Genomic DNA, 18,012 nt, shown 5'->3' on the forward strand with positions numbered 1-18,012 from the left:
TCAAATAAAAAGGGAACGTTGGGGTCCGTTTGTGAACACATGCTGCTGTTGTACCATCAGTGGGGTCAAATTTACCACCTTAAAGGGACACTGAACCCAAATTTTTTTCTTTTGTAATTCAGAAAGAGCATGCAATTTTAAGCAACTTTCTAATTACTCCTATTATCAATTTTTATTTCATTCTCTTGCTATCATTATTTGAAAAAGAAGACATCAAAGCTTTTTTTTGGTTTCAGTACTCTGGACAGCACTTTTTTATTGGTGGATGAATTTATCCACCAATCAGCAAGGACAACCCAGGTTGTTCACCAAAAATGGGCCGGCATCTAAACTTACATTCTTGCATTCAAATAAAGATACCAAGAGAATGAAGAATATTTGATAATAGGAGTAAATTAGAAAGTTTCTTTAAATTTCATACTCAATCTGAATCAGGAAAGAAAATTTTTGGGTACAGTGTCCCTTTTACGATACTAATATGTACCATTTAGGAGTAAATAAGGTACAAATATGTTTCCAACTGTCAAAGGGTCCATGTCTGTACCATTTAATCTTCAAAAAAAGGTACAATCACTTGTCTGACTTAATTGTTGAGGGGGGATGGGTGGTTCAAGGCTGCCAAACCCTGCAAGCCCATGTAATTTGTGCACCTGAGCGTTATTATTTCCCAAGTTGGTAAAAGGTTATTTTATACTTAGGCTATATAGAGTTTTCCACAGTGATCTCAATTATTCAATGAACACATAACTCGCAATCAACCCAAAATGAATTCAACATTCATGTTGTACAGCAAAATATTTTGGGCTAGATTACAAGTGAGGCGCAAACGAGTTTGCACTAGAACAATTGCGATTTTGCTATCTATTTTTTCTTCCACTGATATTACAAGTCAGGAGAAATCATGATTGCACTAGCACAATAAGCCTTTTCCACTTCAATCCTTACCACGATCTAAGAGCTTAGGTAAACTGTGTTCCGAAACGCCAAAACCGCCATCCCCCCCCACCCTCGCAAACACTAAATAATACTATTAACCCCTAAACCTAGGGTTGCCACCTGTCCCTTAAAATACAGAACACTTATAAGTTACACATGCTGTAGGGTGTGCAGGGAGGAATATAAATAGTGCTGTCCAGAAACACAATAGATGCTCCTCCCTGCACACCCTGCAGCATGTGTAACTCATAAGTATCCAAGAAAACATGGCTGAGGTGGCAACCCTACCTAAACCACCCATACCCCACATCACAAACACTAAATAATACTATTAACCCCTAAATCACCATACCCCCCCACATCGCAAACTACCTAAATAAAATCTTAACCCCTTAAACCGCCACCCCCACAACGCAAAAATAAAACCGGTAATGTTAGGGAGTTAGTGTTTTTTTTTAAACAAAAGAGCTGATCACTTTAGGGCAATGCCCTACAAAAGGCCCTTTAAAGGAACAGTCTACACCAGAATTGTTATTGTTTAAAAAGATAGATAATCTCTTTATTACCCATTCCCTAGTTTTGCAAAACCAACACAGTTATATAAATACACTTTTATACCTTTTGATTACCTTGTATCTAAGCCTCTGCAAACTGCCCACTTATTTCAGTTCTTTGACAGACATCCATTATAGCCAATCAGAGCTGGCTCACCTGAACTCCATGTGCGTGAGCACAGTGTTACCTATATGACACATGTGAACTAACACCCTCTAGTGGTGAAACACCGTTAAAATGCCCTGAGAGAAGAGGCGGGCCTTCAAGGGCTTAGTAATTAGCATATGAACCTCCTAGGTTTAGCTTTCAACTAACAATACCAAGAAAACAAAGCAAAATTGGTGATAAAAGTAAATTGGAAAATTATTCAAAATTACATTCTCTATTTGAATCATGAAAGTTTATTTTGGACTACACTGTCCCTTAAGGGCTAATGGTAGTTTATTTTTAGAGCAGGGTTTTTTTTATTACTGGGGTATTTATTTTTTAAATAGGATTTTGTATTTATTTTTTTGGTAATTCTCGGCTAGATTACGAGTTTTGCGGTATGAGTGAAAAAGCAGCGTTAAACCTCATAATGCTGCTTTTTCACTACCGCTGCTATTACGAGTCTTGCAGGTTTAGGGGCACCGCACACTTTTTTGGCCTTAACGCAAATTAACTTACACAATTTGCGTAATGTCTTTTTTCAATGGAACTTCCTTTGCGCCGGTATTACGAGTCTGCCTGGGAGGCCAAAAAGTGAGCGGTACACCCTATACCGCCAAGATTTGTAACGCAATCTAAAGTCAGTAGTTATGAGTTTTATGCTACAACGCTGTAACATAAAACTCATAACTAAAGTGCTAAAAAGTACACTATCACCCATAAACTACCTATTAACCCCTAAACCGAGGCCCTCCCGCATCGCAAACACTAAAATAAAATAATTACCCCTAATCTGCTGCTCCGGACATCACCGCCACTATAATAAACATATTAAACCCTAAACCGCTGCACTCCCGCCTCGCAAACACTAGTTAAATATTAATCTGCCGCCCCTAACATCGCCGCCACCTACCTACATTTATTAACCCTTCATCTGCCGCCCCCAACGTCGCCGCCACTATACTAAATTTATTAAACCCTAAACCTAAGTCTAACCCTAACACCCCCTAACTTAAATATAATTAAAAGAAATCTAAATAAAACCTACTATTAACCCCTAAACCGAAAGCCCCCCACAACGAAATATAATAAATTAAACTAGTAACCCCTAAACCTAACCCTAGCGTAAACCCTAACGTAACGGGCGATATGGTTGTGTTGAGCTCCATACCTCACCCAAATACAAGCGCTGTTTTGATGTGCTTGTGCACAATTTCCCCATAGACATCAATGGGGAGAGCCGGATAAAAAAAGTCTAACACCTGTGATCGCGGAGCGTAAAGCTCCGTAACGCAGTCCCATTGATGTCTATGGGGAAAAAAAATGTATGTTTAAACCTAACACACTAACATAAACCCCAAGTCTAAACACCCCTAAACTGCTGCCCTTTAACATCACCGCCACCTACATTACACTTATCAACCCCTAATCTGCCGCCCCCAATGTCGCCGCCACCTATCTACATTTATTAACCCCTAATCTGCCGCCCCAACGTCGCTGCCACTATACCTACACTTATTAACCCCTAATCTGCCGTCCCCAATGTCGCCACAACCTACCTACACTTATTAACCCCTAATCTGCCGCCCCCAATGTCGCCGCCGCCACTATACTAAAGTTATTAACCCCTAAACCTCTGGCCTCCCACATCACTAACACTAAATATATATATTAACCCTAACATAACCCTAAGTCTAACCCTGACGTAACCCTAACCCTAACACCCCCTAACTTTAACATAAGTAAAATAAATCTAAATAAAACTTACTATTATTACCTAAAAAATTCCTATTTAAAACTAAATACTTACCTGTAAAATAAACCCTAAACTAGCTACAATATAACCAACCCCCCAAATAAAATACTAACTAAAAAAACCTAAGCTCCCATTGCCCTGAAAAGGGCATTTGGATGGGCATTGCCCTTAAAAGGGCAATTAGCTCTTTTTCAATTGCCCAAACCCCTAATCTAAAAATAAAACACACCCAATAAACCCTTACAAAAGCCTAACACTAACCCCCGAAGGTCCACTTACAGTTTTGAAGACCCGACATCCATCCTCAACAAAGCGGCAGAAGTCCTCATCAAAGTCCACAGAAGTCTTCATCCAAGCGGCCGAAGTCTTCATCCAAGCCCGCAGAAGTCTTCATCCAGACGGCATCTTCTATCTTCATCCATCCGTTGCGGAGCCGCTCCATCTTCAAGACATCCGGCGCGGAGCATCCTCTTCAATCGACGTCTTCTTGCCGAATGAAGGTTCCTTTAAATGACGTCATCCAAGATGGCGTCCCTTGAATTCCGATTGGCTGATAGAATTCTATCAGCCAATCGGAATTAAAGGTGAAAAAATCCTATTGGCTGATGCAATCAGCCAATAGGATTGAGCTTCAATCCTATTGGCTGATCCAATCAGCCAATAGGATTGAGCTCACATTCTATTGGCTGATTGGAACAGCCAATAGAATGCAAGCTCAATCCTATTGGCTGATTGCATCAGCCAATAGGATTTTTTCACCTTTAATTCCGATTGGCTGATAGAATTCTATCAGCCAATCGGAATTCAAGGGACGCCATCTTGGATGACGTCATTTAAAGGAACATTCATTCAGCAAGAAGATGACGATTGAAGAGGATGCTCCACGCTGGATGTCTTGAAGACGGGCTTCGTTGAGGATGGATGTTGAGTCTTCAAAACTGTAAGTGGATCTTTGGGGGCTAGTGTTAGGCTTTTTTAAGGGTTTATTGGGTGGGTTTTATTTTTAGATTAGGGGGTTTGGGCAATTGAAAAATAGCTAAATGCCCTTTTAAGGGCAATGCCCGTCCAAATACCCTTTTCAGGGCAATGGGGAGCTTAGGTTTTTTAGTTAGTATTTTATTTGGGGGGGTTGGTTGTGTGGGTGGTGGGTTTTTACTGTTGGGGGGTTGTTTTGTATTTTTTTTACAGGTAAAAGAGCTGATTTCTTTGGGGCAATGCCCCGCAAAAGACCCTTCTAAGGACTATTGATAGTTAAGTTTAGTTTAGGCTATAGGGTTTTTTTTTATTTTGGGGGGCTTTTTTATTTTGATAGGGCTATTAGATTAGGTGTAATTAGTTTAAATATCTGATAATGTCTTTTTTTATTTTGTGTAATTTAGTGGGGGGGGGTTTTAATTTAGGAAATTGTATTTAATTTAGGTAATTTATTTAATTGTAGTGTAAGGTTAGGTTTTATTGTAAGGCAGGTTAGGTTTTATTTTACAGGTAAATTTGTATTTATTTTAGCTAGGTAGTTAGAAAATAGTTAATAACTATTTAGTAACTATTCTACCTAGTTAAAATAAATACAAACTTGCCTGTAAAATAAAAATAAAACCTAAGCTAGCTACAATGTAAGTATTAGTTATATTGTAGCTAGCTTAGGGTTTATTTTATAGGTAAGTATTAGTTTTAAATAGGAATTATTTAGTTATTAATAGTATGTTTTATTTATATTTATTTTAATTATATTTAAGTTAGGGGTTGTTTAGGGTTAGACTTAGGTTTAGGGGTTAATAAATTTAGTATAGTGGCGGCGACGTTGGGGGCGGCAGATTAGGGGTTAATAAATTAAGGTAGGTGGCGGCGGCGATATTAGGGGCTAATAATATTTAACTAGTGTTTGCGAGGTGGGAGTGTGGCGGTTTTAGGGGTTAATATGTTTTTATAGTGGCGACGATGTCCGGATCGGCAGATTAGGGGTTAATAAGTATAATGAAGGTGTTGGCGATGTCGGGTGCGGCAGATTAGGGGGTTAATAAGTGTAAGATTAGGGGTGTTTAGACTCGGGGTTCATGTTAGCGTGTTAGGTGTAAACATAAATTGTGTTTCCCCATAGGAATCAATGGGGCTGCATTACTGAGCTTTACACTGCTTTATTGCAGGTGTTAGGCTTTTTTTCAGCCGGCTCTCCCCATTGATGTCTATGGAGAAATCGTGCACGAGCACGTACAACCAGCTCACCGCTGACGTAAGCAGCGCTGGTATTGGAGTGCGGTATGGAGCTCAATTTTGCTCTACGCTCACTTCTTGCCTGATAACGCCGGGTTTTTATAAACCTGTAATACCAGCGCTGTAGGGAAGTGAGCGGTGACAATAACGTGCAAGTTAGCACTGCACCCCTCATAACGCAAAACTCGTAATCTATCTGTACGTTTGTTATTCTTTGTAATGGTATTTTTTGTATTCTCTGTAATGGTAGGTTGTTGTTTTTTTGGTAAATGATAGGATTTTAAATTTTTTTAATGTAATTTTTTTTCAGTAATGGTAGTTCTTTTGTTTTTTTAGGTAACATTAGGTTTTAATTTAATTTTACAGGTAAGTTTTTTTTAAGTTTAAGTTAGTTTGCGATGTGGGGGATGATGGTTTAGGGGTTAATCGATTATTTAGATAGCCTACGATGTGGAGGGATGACAGTTTAGGGGTTAAAATATTATTTAGATAGTTTGCAATGTGGGGGGATGACGGTTTAGGGGTTAGTTGATTATTGGATACTTTGCGACGTGGGGGGGATAGCAATCTAAGGAGCCAATTTATCATGCCGTATGCTGCAGTTAAACTCTAGAAACAAGAGCTAAGAAGCAGCAGTCTTAAGAACGCTGCACCTTATCTTGTCCACCCCCTCTGAAGTAGCGGAACAGCAATCATCCGATCAGATACGATTGGGATAATTGACACCCCCTGCTAGCGGCCGATTTGCTGCAAATGTGCAGGGGGCGGTATTGCACAAGCATTTCACGAGAAATGCTTGTGCAATGATAAATGCTGACAGTGTATGCTTTCGGCATTTATCAATGGGCGGCGGACAAGATCCGCTACAGCGGATCATGTCCGCCCGCACAATGTTAAATCAGCCCCTATGGGTTAATATTTTTAATTAGTGTTTGCGATGTGGGGGGATTGTAGTGTCTTAGGTTTTTTCACTTTTTTGTTTTTGTTTTCGCGAGTAGGGTGTAAGGTTTTTTTACAACTTTTTTTCTCCATTGATTTCTATGGGGAAACACATGCACAAGCATGCGAAAACTCCGCTAGGGATTTTGCACTTTTCAGGCTACCGCTAGCGCAAAATAATTAATGTAATATGAGCGGATCCTGAGAAGTGCAAAAAAAGCCGAACTTAGAGAAAAACCTAACGCCCTACTCTCACATAAACTCGATCACATATTCTCATGTGTGCTAACCCGACATGAAAATAAGACTATTTCACATTCCAATGTTCTTCACATAACAGAATATGTTCTATTTGGTTCATAAATAAATATTTCTACATATATCTGTTGCTTTTTTGGTACAAGATATATTTATACCTATATATAGGTGATTATATATACTGTAGGTATAGATATATACAGATATATATATATAGGAATATATTTTTATTAATACATAGAACATATTCGGCTATGTGCAGAACATTGGAATGTCAAATATTTACAATAAATATACACTATAACACTTTATAAATATGAATATTGCACAGATATGATTTGTCATGTTTTCATCTACTTAACTGCAAAGGGCTCAAAAGCACTTATATATGAGTGACCCATGGATGTCATTTTAACAAGTTGTTGAAATCAAGATGCTGTTTTAAAAACCGTCACCTGCCACTGTTTTTCCTTTGACTATTAAATATATATATATATATATATATATATATATAATAATATAAATAAAAAATTATTATTATCAGCACTACATTGATATATATAGTCCTCCCAAAAGTAAAAGGATTAATGGGGGTATCCCCCAGTCTCATACCCTTTACCTTGTGCACAAAGAGTTAAAATTTGGGTTTATAGTATAAAAAGAAAGCTAGTACTCTTAAACCAGCACATTGGGATAGATAGTTACTAACTTTCTTTTTATAGAAAAAAAGATAAAAGAAGGCGCCAACATAGTGCGGTTACCAATGGGATGGGACACGCTTAGCAAATATACCAAATACTCACAGGATGAAAGACACTTGAGAAGTGTCACAGGTGCCTCCTGGACTCTCAGAGTTGTCCAGCTAACTCCCACTCCACTGTGGTGGTAAGGTTCCGCTTGTCTCTGGCCGATTAGGATGGCTCCGCTGGTGGTCCTGGCTCGCAGCCAATTGTTCCAAAAGGACTCTCTTGCGGTTTCCCCAAATCCAGTTATCCAGTTAAGATCCGTGCTCTCCGGTGGGAGGTAATACAGCAAGGCAAAAAGTGGTTTGTATAGTGGTGACTAACTACAATATTGCCAATAAAGATATCAAGAAAAGAAAGTTCGTGGCTGCAGTTATAAAATCAAAAAAGACTTTATTTACACAACGTTTTCTCGGTCTGTACGTGACCGTTTCCTCAGGTGCATAAGTGTATAATGAAACACATAAAAACCACGAACTTATAACAATAGTACAGCGTCTCCAAATGTATACTGCGCATGTACGTGGGTGTGTCCCCATGCTGGGAGTTCCATTGGCGTTAACTATCCAATGATGTGCTTGTAATCACACACCTCCATAATTACGAGTGTAATGGGGAATTACTCAGTGTGGTTTTAACAGATAGCCCACACAGTTTAAAAGCCGCAACGGGCTATGATAATCGAAAAATCTAATGATTAGGTATAATACAATATAAAATATTATATAAAAAATATATATATAAAAACATATCTATAAAATATATATGTATATAAACTACCAGATCGGGCACACCCACTGGCTTTGTATACAGTAATAGAATTTTTGTATACAAAGCCAGTGGGTGTGCCCGATCTGGTAGTTTATATACATATATATTTTATAGATATGTTTTTATATATATATTTTTTATATAATATTTTTATATTGTATTATACCTAATCATTAGATTTTTCGATTATCATAGCCCGTTGCGGCTTTTAAACTGTGTGGGCTATCTGTTAAAACCACACTGAGTAATTCCCCATTACACTCGTAATTATGGAGGTGTGTGATTACAAGCACATCATTGGATAGTTAACGCCAATGGAACTCCAGCATGGGGACACACCCACGTACATGCGCAGTATACATTTGGAGACGCTGTACTATTGTTATAAGTTCGTGGTTTTTATGTGTTTCATTATACACTTATGCACCTGAGGAAACGGTCACGTACAGACCGAGAAACGTTGTGTAAATAAAGTCTTTTTTGATTTTATAACTGCAGCCACGAACTTTCTTTTCTTGATATCTTTATTGGCAATATTGTAGTTTAGTCACCACTATACAAACCACTTTTTGCCTTGCTGTATTACCTCCCACCGGAGAGCACGGATCTTAACTGGATAACTGGATTTGGGGGAAACCGCAAGAGAGTCCTTTTGGAACATTGGCTGGGAGCCAGGACCACCAGCGGAGCCATCCTAATCGGCAGAGACAAGCGGGAACCTTACCACCACAGTGGAGTGGGAGTTAGCTGGACAACTCTGAGAGTCCAGGAGGCACCTGTGACACTTCTCAAGTGTCTTTCATCCTGTGAGTATTTGGTATATTTGGCTAAGCGTGTCCCATCCCATTGGTAACCGGCACTATGTTGGCGCCTTCTTTTATCTTTTTTTCTATATAGAATCCACCCCTGGGTCACCAACAGGGATCTTTTGGAGAAGAGCCTGCCTACTGTGAGTTGGACATTACGCCCATCATTTATGTAACATTTTGAACTCTGATTATTGGGACTATTTCACTATATCATTTAATGATTCTACCACATTGCTGTGCTTATTATTTATAGTGCCTTGCAGTTTTATCACCTTAATAATTTGGGGTGTTCGCTGCTAAGACACCACTGTATCACGTTATCACTATTACTATCTATGAATAATTTATTTGTTTTTGAATAACTCATTTGTTTCCTAATTTGATTGGGGTTTTTTTTATATAACGATTTGTATCAGATAGTTATATATTTAGATTTTTTACACTGTGATTTTGTTTCACTGTCATATAGACGTAGATTATCAGACCGTTGGCCGCACTAATTATACACTATCACATTTTTAACTTTCTTTTTATACTATATATATATTATATATATATATATATACATATATATACATATATATATACATATATATATATATATATATATATATATATATATATACACACAGTATACAGGTGGCCCTCGTTTTACAACGGTTCAATTTACACCGTTTCAGAATAACAACCTTTTTTTCCAGTCATGTGACTGCTATTGAAAAGCATTGAGAAGCAGTGCATTTATTAAAATAGCCAGTAGGTGGAGCTTCTCCCGCTTGTGTTACAGCAAAGTCAAACAAGCTGAAATTAATCAGTTTAACCAGACCTGAGCTATCGAGCAAATTTCTAAGGAACAAGATCTTTCTGTCTATAATCAGTCCAGATTGGAATGCATAGAAAGAACTGTTTGCAGAAAAATGCAAGTGAAGTCTGTGTTGTGTGATTATTGTATTAGGCTTATAATGCTGTTTAGCAAATGTTTTTGTTCATTTAACTTAGTTTAATTATATATTCTGTGTTGTGTGATTATTTTATAAGGTTTATAATGCTGTTTAGCATTTATAAGTCTTCATTTCAAAGCTTTAAAATAATGTATTAGGTGTTACTTATGACAATTTTGAGAGGGGCCTGGAACCTTTCTCCCTCACTTCCCATTGACTTACATTATAAACTGGGTTTCAATTTACAACGGTTTCGATTTACAACTATTCCTTCTGGAACCTAACCCCGGAGTAAACTGAGGGCTACCTGTAGATATATATATATACATATATAGACACACACACACACACACACATATATAATATATATGTATTTATACATACATATACATCTTTAGACATGTGTATGTATGTACCTCTATGTTAAAGCCCTTTGCTTGCCTTTTTTTCTAATGCATGAGACCTCATATCTTTGAGCCCTTATAACTTTTTTGTGCAATATTTTTTTTTTTTATATTTTTTATTAGATTGTGTTATTATGAGTATAAGTGTACTTTGTTATGTATTTTTGTTTCGCCAAACAGTTACCCAGAGCTCTGAGGATGCTGTAATCATTCTAACGTAAATCGCAATTGTGCTCAAGCGATCGTGTTTACTTTCAGCTCGTAATACGAGTGATAAGCTCGACAAGTGTAAACACCAGCGATAAACCCCTTATTGCACAAGCGCTAACGTTTGCACTCCACTTATACTGTGGCCAAAATCTACTGACAACCACCTCACAGACAGATATATACAGGTTATATAAAGATCAATAACTACCCCCTTCCAGAGAACCCCTTATTAAATATTGCTAATACCTTCCAGGCACCTACATAAGGAACAGGTTTCTGAAAGCCGCAAGCAGACCAGGTAATTTACCCCTCCCCAAAAATACTTACCCCTTCTGTGGGTCTTTCTTATAAGCACAGAGGGGGGTCTATTGGGAGGCATTCTCTTTGGCCTCTGGTAAAGTTTTCAGTTGTTCCTCTGCTCAGTAAATTCCTATCTGCTGAGTGGAGAAAATTATGAGAGTCATGCCTGGTGGCACAGGGAAAAAACAATCAGAGAAGAGATATCTTGTGCCACCAACCTTGACAGCAGGAAGAGTGAAGTGTGGGTGAAAATATTGCTGCTTGCCCTAGTTATTGGCCTTGTTTGCTTATGCTTACACTGGTAGATAAATGGCTAATCTGTATATATGAGAGAGATTCATTATATTGCCTCTCTTTCTTTCACTGCTCATCTCTATAATATAGGAAGGGGTGGCTTTTATCAGTTTAATATGCTCTTCTCCTGTTTTTACCTCTTTATGATTATTCATGTGCATCAAACCATACTGCTGAAGGCATTACATGGTTCTGTCTCTAAGCTCATTGTTTTGTATCATTCAATACCCCTCCAGCCTTTCATTCATTAAACTTTACAATGAAGCTTCTTTTTTTTAAAATACTTACCTTTCTTTATGGAAAACAGACCGGCGATCCTCCGCCTGCTTCTACTGCTGTAGTTAGCACAGCGAGGGCGATTCCGGCTTCCTCCAATTGTTGTGTGGCCCCAGAAGCTGGACACTAAAGGGGGGCACGCAACGATTGGAGGAAGCCTGATGTGTCAACAATATACAGCAGGGGATGCGGGCGGATGGATTGACAGTCTGTTTTTTATAAAGAAAGGTAAGTATTTTGAAAAAGAAGCTTCATTGTAAAGTTTAATGAATGAAAGTGCCCCTGTTTTTGAGATTAGATTTAGATATCGGGCACTTATTCCTTAAACTTTACAATCACTTTAAGCAAAAAGCATAATATAAGTACATTATGTCTGAAACATTGGTCTGCAACCCCGGTATAAGGTAGTGAAGATCAAAACTTCTCATAGATCCCAAACACAAATGTCTTAACTGATTAGTATCCCTTTAATGTTGTGTGACTTTTATTCAACTCATTATACAGGCATGCAAAATGAATTGCTGCAATCCACGTATAAGTGTGGGACTTAGCATCTCATCTTATATTTTTAACATTTATAGGGACCAAGTATTATTAGGTAACATTTTTTTTTTATCAATATAATTATTATTATTATTTATTATATAAATATATATTCTCTAGCCCTCTATATCACAGATTAAGCTCATCTGTTATCCTGTAAGGTAAGATGTGTTTTATTATTTACATGCATGTATTTACTCATCTACAACACAGATTACATGCATCTTGATCATACACAGTAATACTACATTGTAGACATGGTCCATTGTCTCAGAGAGAGCTCTTTGCATTGAAAAAAAAAAACCTCCTCCTTTTTCTGTTTACTGATGCTGTCATGAGCTTATCTTATCCTGATGTCAGTGAAGAGAAACTAGATGGGGTTTATAACCAAGGAGATGCTTTAGTCTTATTCTGCCAACATACAGACCACAAAGGCTACATTTACATACATAAGGTATGCATTAATTGGTGACATGTTTGAGCTCACGTGCAAAGGATTGATGACACGTGCGTGTTTCATGGGGAACAAGGATACTGATTGTTATAACCCACTGCCATCACCGAAACTGGACCAACAATATCAGCTCATTAGAAGTTGTGGGAATTTAATGATATCGGACATGCACCAGACTGGCCAATGTGCCCAAGACATCATCCTTATATCAAACAAGTAAGGACCATCTCAATATAAGTAAGAAAATTAGAAATTCATCATAAAGTTAGAAAAAAATATATTTTTGTAAAATAGAAATGGATTACCTGAGATGTTATTCCTATGGATTAGCAATAGTGGATGTCAAATTAATGTAATAAACCAGCCACAAGTATCTACATTTTTGTATAATCCACTGATCTTGCAACTAACATCTCAATTAATTAATTAATTAATTAATTAATTAATTAATTAATATGTAGAAGAGGGACTTGATTTTGTTTTCTTCTGTCTAAGGGCATGTACTACTCCACTGGCACATTTTTTTTTTACCTCTGTCCCTGTTTAGTCTAGTATCTTACATTTTCTAATTAAATAACAACATATTCAACATTTTCCACTGGAGTACAAGAGAAAACCATGGGCATTGATATCATATATCAGACTCTAACCCAGATACATTTAACATCACAGACCCAAGGAATGAAGATCTGGCCAGGGTTGAAGTAGCAGTGCTGGGTACCATTCTAGCGGTCACAATTCTTGGAAATGTATGCATCTTGTTCATCATATATAGAAGGAAGAAGAAGCTAACCAGGATGCACCTTTTCATTGTGCACCTTGGCATTGCTGACTTGGCAGTGGGACTCTTTCAGATTTTACCCCAAATGATTTGGAAAATCACCTTCAGGTTTATTGGCTCTGACATACTGTGTAGAACTGTGAAGTATGCACAAGTAATGAGCATGTTTGCATCTACTTACATGCTACTGATGATGACTATAGACCGTTATGTGGCCGTATGTCATCCACTTAAGACTCTGCAACAGCCAAGTAGACATGCCTATATCATGATTGGAGCTACATGGATCTTTAGTTCTTTGCTTAGTTTACCTCAGATCTTTATCTTTTCCTTAACGGAGATAGGTCAAAATACAGTAATTACTGACTGCTGGGCTGACTTTAGATACCCATGGGGGGGCAAAAGCCTACATTACATGGACTACAGTTTCCATCTTTATTGTACCAGTAGGAATCCTGGTGCTTTGCTACAGCTTGATCTGTTGTGAGATCTGTAAGAATCTCAAGGGAAAAATGCAGAATTATGAGACAGGACAGAGGGAGAATAGTGGACACATGCCCTCTAGGGTCAGCAGCATCCGGACAATCTCTAGGGCTAAAATTAGGACAGTAAAAATGACCTTTGTCATTGTGTTATCCTACATCATTTGCTGGACACCATTTTTTAGTGTTCAGATGTGGACAGTATGGGATGAAAATGCTCCAGATCACGGTAAGAGATGACTAGCTTACTTGCTAGTGTAAGATAGCACTTTTTTTTTATTGGGCTTAATTTGATATAATGCCTAGCATTTCTGGTGTGACTACTTAGATATTATAAATATTATTTATTATTATTCTTTATTTATAAAGCGCCAACAGATTCCGCAGCGCTGCCCATGGGTACAAATATAGATACACACACACGTTACTGGTATTTACTGTTGAACTGATGTTCAATTTTATGGACAGGTTGAAATACCTTATTAAATATAAATATGTTCAGACAGATTTGGCTTATCCAATGTAGTATGGTTGTTGGCTGCAGAATTAAGGGAGCTAGGGCAGTCATGTTTTATATCTAAGCCATGGCATTTGCTCACTGGAGATTATAGGGACATACACAAACTGTACTAATTTAGCTAATTTATGCTAAATTACTGACTGCGGTTTATAGGTTCAATATTTTATTGACTAGACTAGAGTATAGTCAAACATATATTTACCATAAACAAGCATTGTCTGACCATGTTACTGTTTGTAATTCTCAGTCTGCTACCAGAAAATCACCCTACACATTTAACAGGTCTGTCCAGTCATACCCCTAGAAATCTAACATCACTGTCTAAACTTGACAATATTGGTTGCAATCAGGAAGTTAAATATAAAGCAGAATTGTATGAGCCTTTCTCTATAATCTGCTACATTAGACATAAGATCTGTTTGAACATAAATATTACATAAGAGCTTCAAGTAAATTGCTCAGTCACTACTTAATTTGTGTCTGATTGTCATGTTTGTCAACAGAGGTTGACCTCTTGATTGCAGATTATAAGGAATGATTCTGATTTATATCTAACGTGTGATGGCTTAATAACTTCTGTGTATAGGAGTAAGTCCATACAGTCCTCATTTGTATTTTTGGGATGAAAATAGGTATCCTTACTTTACATATTTAATATAGGGCATACTCCTTACAGCACAATAAAAGGACCATGCCACCCAAACTGCCAATTACAATAGCAAAATATGACAAATTTGTTTTATGCCTTATGTATGGCTCTATAATGACCAAACATTCTAGAACCATGTTTATGTACTTATTGATTGTTTATGGCCAACTTGCTAACACATGGGACCACATATCAATTTTATTTGTAGAGCGCCAACAGGTTCCGCAGCGCTAACATATAAACGTATAGCTATTAAACACAAATAATAATAATAATAATAATAATATGTTCCCTAAATTTTCACAGTCGCATGGCATTAGATTTGGGTAAAGGTACCCTCTGCCTGCTGTTCTCCCCCTCTAGAGGACTTTTTTGAGTTGTGGTCACCTTGTTACTTGTCCCATCAAAAGTCCCTTAAGAAAACATTCTTAGTCTCTGCTTTTTTAGTGGGGGCCACAAAAGCTGGTGCAGGTGGGCCAAATGTGACTTATAGGCTGCCAGTTGACCATCCCCTGATCTAAAATAACCTCCTAACTACAGATTATTATAAAGGGACAAGCTCAGATAGTCTATATTTATAAAAAATATTGTGATTCCATATGAAATGTGGTGGGGTCAGACAAATGGGGTTTATAATGAATGTAGTTTTGTCTTTTAACCCTAACTTAAGATTTAAGAGACAGTCCTTGTTTATATACAGTATATAATGTGAGCGACAGATTTTTATTTTATAACTAGAGTAGGTCTTTCTCACAACTGCAGATATAATATAGGCAAGTTAAGAAAGGAATTTGTAGATAACAGAAACCTTGCTCACACAGTCCTGGGTTTATACAAACTGCCAGATGACATCTCTCTTACATATTACCAGGGCCTCTGAACAAATGTAATTCAAGGGCCCTCTAACTATGAATGTCTACCACTTCCATAGAGTTGTGTGGCCCCAAGAAAAATTTGAACTAGGAATGTGGTGCCATAGCTTTTGCGACCCTAAGAAAAATCAATATTAAAAATGTTTACTTCGAGAACTTCTGTTGGGTGATGAAACAAAGTAAATATGAGCTTATAAACAGTTTTTATGAAATATATTATTAATTTGTGTTTTTCATAGTTGTTTATTTATATGCATCCATTAAGACTTCTGAAATATTTATCTGTAGTTCCACTAATCTCTGAAATGCTGTGCAGACATAACCTGTTGATTATGAGGTATTACAACCAGTAGGAGCTATTAGGGTGTAGCACTCCTTAGTGTGCAGTTGTGTGACTATATTGCACTAGCCTAAGATTCTTCATCAGCAATACTGCATTGTACAGAGAGGAGATCAATTCAATAATAGTCCAATTTTTAATGAATTCTTACAAAAATATCAGATTCCATTACTACTCTGACTAAAGTGGGTTCTTGTGTATATTTCCTATTTTGTATAATCATGGGGAACAATTGGAGTGCAATGATCTCCTAAACACAATATATATATATATATATATATATATATATATATATATATATATATATACAAGTAATCATCATGGAAATAATTATGATATGGTTGTAATTTAGAACTCTTTATAATTTGTATTTTTTGTTGTTGCTTTATTCCGCTTTCCATAGATTCCTCAGATTTTGCCTTTACCATCACTATGCTACTAGCTAGCCTGAGTAGTTGCAGCAACCCCTGGATCTACATGTTCTACAGTGGCCCCCATCTGTGTGGCAGAACTCCCCTACCTCATGCAATCAGGCAGAATTCTACAGGCAGTGCCTCCAGTCGTCGAGACACCCTCCTGACTCGCATCCGCAATAATTCCTTAGTAGGGGGCAAAAGGATGAAGGGACATGCCATAGTGCCAGAGATTCTGTACCCTGCATATGAAGACACTGTGATAGAGTCTGGACTTCTGTAGCATTTGGAAAAGTTAAAATAAACCCCTTTTGATACTAAATGACAGTCAATGGGTAATAGACAGAGACTAAATGAAACATACAATTTGTGTGGCACTCAGAATCTTTAAATTGAAAGATCATTTTGGCAATTGACTGTCACAAAATAATCAAAAAATGCATATACAGACATACCTCTGAGATATTGTGGGTTCGATTCCAGACCATGGCAATAAAGTGAATATATAGAAATAAAGTGAGTTACACTATTTTTTGATTACCCAGTGCATATAAAAGTTATACTTACACTACACTGTAGTATATTAAGTGTGCAATAGCTTTATGTCTAAAACAAAAACAATGTACGTACCTTAATTAAAAAATTCTTTATTGCTACAAAATGCTTACCATCATCTGAGCCGTCAGTGAGTTGTAATCTTTTTGCTGGTGGTGTATATTATAGGTGTGCATATATGTGTATATATGTGTATTCGTGTGTATTTATGCGTTAATATATGTACTTATATTGTGGGAAAATGGAAACAATAGACTTGCTCGACACAGGGTTGCCACAAACCTTCAATTTGTTAGAAACACAATATCTGCGAAGTGCAATAAAGCAAAGCGCAATAAAACGAGGTATGCCTGTGCTTATTAGTAAGGAATATTTAAAATATATGACGTGACATTTTTCTTTATATGAAGTCTCTCAAAATGCACTCATATTTACAATATCAAAAACATTCTTAAAATAAAAACTAAAACCCTTAAAAACCTTACATCCCTATTTATCTGACCAATCAATTACTTCATTAAAGGGACATAAAACACCTTGTATTTACAGTATGTTTTTGTTGTGTGACAATAGATTAAAGGGACACTCAATCAAAATTAAACTTTCATTATTTAGATAGAGCATGCAATTTTAAACAACTTTTCAATTTACTTCCATTAACAAAATGTGCATAGTCCTTTTATATTTAAACTTTTTGAGTCACCAGCTTCTACTGAGCATGTGCAAGAATAAGCGCATATGCATTTGTGAATGGCTGATTGCTGTCACATGGTACGTGTATGCATTTGTGATTGGCTGATGGCTGTCACATGGTACAGGAGGAGTGGAAAAAGACATAACTTTTAAAATTGTC

The 18,012-nt window shown here is 37.1% G+C and overlaps 1 protein-coding gene across 1 annotated transcript; it reads left to right on the forward strand.

Moving 5' to 3' along the window:
- Positions 1-11,142: 11,142 nt before the first annotated feature.
- AVPR1B (arginine vasopressin receptor 1B) lies at positions 11,143-16,887 on the forward strand. The gene is given in 4 exon segments (XM_053705308.1): positions 11,143-11,221; positions 13,220-13,722; positions 13,724-14,039; positions 16,595-16,887. Coding segments are annotated over 4 exon segments (1,191 nt in total).
- Positions 16,888-18,012: the final 1,125 nt, after the last annotated feature.

This window comes from Bombina bombina, chromosome 3 (genome assembly GCF_027579735.1).
Source record: "Bombina bombina isolate aBomBom1 chromosome 3, aBomBom1.pri, whole genome shotgun sequence".
NCBI lineage: Eukaryota > Metazoa > Chordata > Amphibia > Anura > Bombinatoridae > Bombina > Bombina bombina.